General features: G+C 56.6%; 1 protein-coding gene across 2 annotated transcripts in view; it reads right to left on the reverse strand.

The window, feature by feature from the left end:
• EXOC3 (exocyst complex component 3) overlaps positions 1 to 4383 on the reverse strand; it is a 21151-nt gene that overhangs the window by 16576 nt on the left and 192 nt on the right. The window contains exons 1-4 of one of the 2 annotated variants that reach the window (XM_029941123.1): positions 4284 to 4377; positions 3557 to 3613; positions 2741 to 2931; positions 1335 to 1554 (exon numbers count right to left, since the gene is read on the reverse strand). In XM_029941123.1, coding sequence (XP_029796983.1) covers positions 1335 to 1554; positions 2741 to 2884 — 364 coding nt within the window. In that variant the 5' untranslated portion in view covers positions 2885 to 2931; positions 3557 to 3613; positions 4284 to 4377. Of the gene's footprint in view, positions 1 to 1334; positions 1555 to 2740; positions 2932 to 3556; positions 3614 to 4283; positions 4378 to 4383 lie in introns of those variants that run through there. The other variant, XM_029941122.1, reaches the window with a different exon arrangement.

The raw sequence follows: 4383 nt of genomic DNA on the forward strand, positions 1-4383 counted from the left end.
GGCCATGGAATGGGTCAGCCCTGCCTCTGCCAGCCTATCATGAGCTGCCGCGCAGCCTGGGCGGCAGGTATATATGGGGGAGCAAGCAGCGGGGAGGGGGAGAAGGAAGAAGGAAGAAAAGAACCAATAAAAGTCTCTGCAACGAATCCCGGTGTCGTCAGTTCTTCAAACTGCGGGCAGTTTGAGCGGCTCCGGCAAATCACAAGGATAGAGAGTAAACAGCGAGGTGCTGGCTGGGTGTCACAAAGGAGAGCCGGGCATGGGGACTCCACGCCAGTCCTGGGGACAGTCACCAAGAGGAGTGGTCTCCTCGGCACCTGCTGTGGAGCCAGCAAGAGACGTGCCGTCCGTGGGGCGAGGTGGGAAGCTGCTCGGAATGTGGCCCGGGTCATCAGACCCCAGGGTGGGGGGGTGAGTGCAGAGCAAGGGGTCAGACGCAGGCATGAGAGGGTCCCGGGAGCAGGAGCGGAAGAACACAAGCGCTGCCAAGGTGCGCTGTGGCCTCGCAGCGGGGGGAAGAACCAGGCCATGTGACGCTCAGGGGCCAGCAGACACACAGAATTCACGGAGACCAGATATGGGATAAGGAAGGGACAGGATCGGGACCATCCCAAGGCCTCTTGCTGGGAAGCTGGTGACCCTGACAGAGGGAAGGGGATGGAGCGGGGGGCACGGGCTCTGGACTGTACTGAGTGGACAGGGGGTCTACCCAGGGACGAGCGACACTGTTCCGGACAGGCTGTGGAACGTACTTCTCAGGAATGAAGTGCCGGGACAAGGCCCTGAAAGGGCCGCTCCCACACCCCCTCTCCCCACACCACTCCGCCAGCCCCCAGGCCCTCATCGGGCCTGGCTCCAGGACTGACTTCCTCTGTCCTCCCCACCCCGGCCTGTGCGCACTCTTTCCCGCCTAGAAAATGCCACTCCCCGGCGTCACCTCCCTCTCTGGGAACTAGGCCCTCTGTCCTGTTCGCTGGGATGCATCTTTCCCTTCACCTGTCAGAGCCCCCCTGGTCTACGGACCTGACAGCCACACTGCAGCCGGGGAACCGAAGCTCACATAGCACTTGTCTGGCGAACCCCCTTCTGAGCGTCTGTCCCACAAACAGAACTACAAGCATTTTACTGGTCTTCGCAACTGGTCCCTTCGTCCTCAGTCCAAACAAGAAGTCAACTGCACAAGCGGGAATCAAACCCACCAGCTGCGCCGAGGCAGGTCCACAAAATGCCCCGCACGAAAGCTGGACCCACCCCTGCATCGCCCGCAGAGCTGCGGGAAAGAGCACGGCTGCCCCTGACGCTCCAGGCGGCCCCCCAGCCGGCCCCCCAGCCACCTGAGAAGATGTTCTTGAGGTTTTCCACGGCGGCAGCGAGCTGGCTGTGCCGCACAACGGCATCCTTCACGTCCCTGAGGCTCTCGACGGTGTTGATGCTCTGCCTCCAGTCCCTGCTGACGTCAGCCAGGGACCGCTGGATGTCCGTGACGTCGTTCAGCGCGCTGTGGAGCTGGCTCAGGCCTGTGCGCACACCGTCCAACTGGGACTGGATCGCAGCCTGGGGGAGACACCCAGGGGAGACGCATCAGGCTCCACACTGGGCATGCAACCTGCTTAAGATTCTCTCTCTCTTTCTCCCCGCCCCCCGGCCTCTCGCTGGCTCGCTCTCTCAGGATGTCCAGCACCACTGTGCAGAGCCGGTCCATCTGGGACGCAGACTCACCCTCTGAGCGTGCTGTACAGCCAGAGGGAGGGGGCGTGAAGGAGTGCCAGCAGGCGGAGGGGACAGGGAAGGGAGAGACCAGGTGGCACAATCAAAGCCAGGAAAACACCTGACCCAGGGGTCGTGACTGCATGTAGAAGCAATTAACGGTGATGGTAGGAGCCTGCACGAGGTTCCTAGCTCGCCAGTGATAATCATTTGTTAATCCCACATGTTTCTGGAACAGATAAAATTTCTGACTAAAAATGTAATAAGTCCAAACTATTTTTCAAATTAAAGAAAAACTACCATTTTAAATAAGTCTAATGGTCTTCAGATGCTTCATTTTGGGACAAATGAATGATCCTCATCCTGTCTCACAGGGCCTGACATGACCTGGATGCTGACCGTGTTCCTGACGGAGGAGGTGACCTTGCTGCCGTAACGGTGTGAGAACTAACCTTCCCAAGGCGTTCTCTGGAATCCCAAGCCCATGCTGCTGCCTGCCAATTACAGCAGACCCTGGTCTTAACCATACTGTTTGTATACTTTATGACTATACTGAATGGATGTATTTTATATAAAAACCTCACCTCTTCATATGAATTAACAAATTAAGTTGAAAGCCAATCCAAAGCATAAAACACCTTGAAAATGAGTAATTTCCTGAATTTCCTGTCACGTCCGACTCCCACACCCTGCACACGTGCCCAGCTCTCCTCCCTGCCCCAGGGCCAGCAGAGTGTCTGACACACGGCCGCCAGCTACAGCATGTGCGGGAAAACCTAAACAAAGAGCTCTCCGGCAGCACCCGGTAGAAGACCTTCTAACAAGGCAGGGTGGCTGCTATCCTGGCATTAACAGTGACGTGGACACTTCTGGGTGCTTAGACGTTGTTCCTTTGGGATTTCCAATATTCCCACGATCTCCTTTGGAAATCTACTGCTTGTGATGATGATGTGCAGGAACCCAGAACTCGAGATAAACAGATCTGTCCTGATTGCGAGTAAAGCCAACGCCCATGGCCTCTCTGGCTTCGTACCTTCAGTCTGGCCTCCACGGAGGCCTTTTTCCGGGCCTCTCTTCTGCGATACTGCTCCACTTTATCCAGCTGGTCCGGGCGCTGGAGCATGCCAGCAACCCTCTGCACCGCTGTCGCAACAGCCTCCCGGTCTGTCTCCTTCATGATTATAAAGCAGGCGGAGTGTCCACACCTGTCACCCTAGAGGCGTCCTGTGTGGATGGGGGAAGATGTAGGGAAGGCAGAAATGTTAGGTCAGAACTCACTCCCCCTAATCGTCAGCTCTTCACAGTGGAGCTGTAGGAGAACTTCTGAGATCATTAAACGAGTAAACCTGGAAGTTGAACCGGGATTATGAACTCCTTAATAAGAAATTCAAACCTTCAGAACTCTGATAGGAAGACAGTTTTAACTGCAAGCGGAGCAGAGGCATTTGCAGGTGTGAACTATGAACAGACAGAAAGCGTGTCCATGTCGACTTCAGACCCTTATCCTATCAGATGTCAGCCTCCAAGGTACTTCTCTTCCCTAGACAAGGCCAATTTCTGGAGCCTTCAAAGAGCCCTTTGGCCACATGGGTGGGGCAGCAGTGCCCGGAGGCCTCGGTGAGGAGGGTCAACACGGGGACAGCACGCACCTCAACATGCCCCCCCTTCCACCCCCCAAGTCCCAGCACATGCCCTAGGAGTCCCCTCAAAAATCACTACCGTCTGTAATATCAAAAATTCTGCTGCCTACAATTTCACAGCCCCACTAAACAAAGATGAGGGCACAGAAGGTATCTCTGCGCAGGCACAACGTGCAGAGCGCAGACACGTGTACACCAAGCAAACCTACCCTCCATCCCAGTCCGATGCTCTGGTCCTGGCACCAACAGGGGCCTCCGGGCAGCGTCTGGCAAATGAGAGGATTTAATGCACATGTGTTCCCCTGGCCTCAGACATTAAACCTCTATTGCTGTGCACGCTTTCTGTATACAATTCTTAAACAGATGAAAAGACCCCTCCTCTCCCCTGATACTTTGGTCCTCTTCCCATGTGCTTTCAGGAAAACACTCAACTCCACCCACGATCTCCACTAAGGGCTCTGTGTTAAATCATTTCTGTCTGCAGGACATGCCTGTACTCTGCTTTCAAACAGCGCTATACTGCAACCAGCCAGTCCTACGTGACTGGTCGTGTACACCAGTGCAGAAAACCTGAACCGGACGGAGAAATACACAGGTGACAAAGCCACTGAGGCATTTAAGATGTCTTAAATCCCACCATCCAAAGGCAGGCGTTTCTATCCGAGCTTCTTTGTTCGAAGGTTTTCTTTGCGTTTCTTCCTAAGCCGGCCCTCGCTGCAGAGGTGACTCGCGCTGTCCTCTGACACGTCACCTGCACTTGCACTAACTGTGCACCCGCACGATTTTCACTAGGGGCTGGACGGCAACCGCAGCGGCGGGCATCCAGCCGGCCCCAGGCGCGCACAGCACGTCTCGGACGGCCCCTCGGGGCTGGCTCGGTGCCCCCCGAAAGCTGTCTAGCAAGGGCGCTCTCGGAGTCAACGGGCACCTACGCACCGGGGTGAGGGGCGACCTGGCGGCCTCCTCCGAGCCTTCCCGGCCGCGGGGCGCCCGGGCCGCGACGACCGAGCGCCGGGCCCGCCCACTCCCCAGGCCT

The sequence above is a fragment of the Suricata suricatta genome, chromosome 6 (genome assembly GCF_006229205.1).
Source record: "Suricata suricatta isolate VVHF042 chromosome 6, meerkat_22Aug2017_6uvM2_HiC, whole genome shotgun sequence".
Classification (NCBI taxonomy): Eukaryota; Metazoa; Chordata; class Mammalia; order Carnivora; family Herpestidae; genus Suricata; species Suricata suricatta.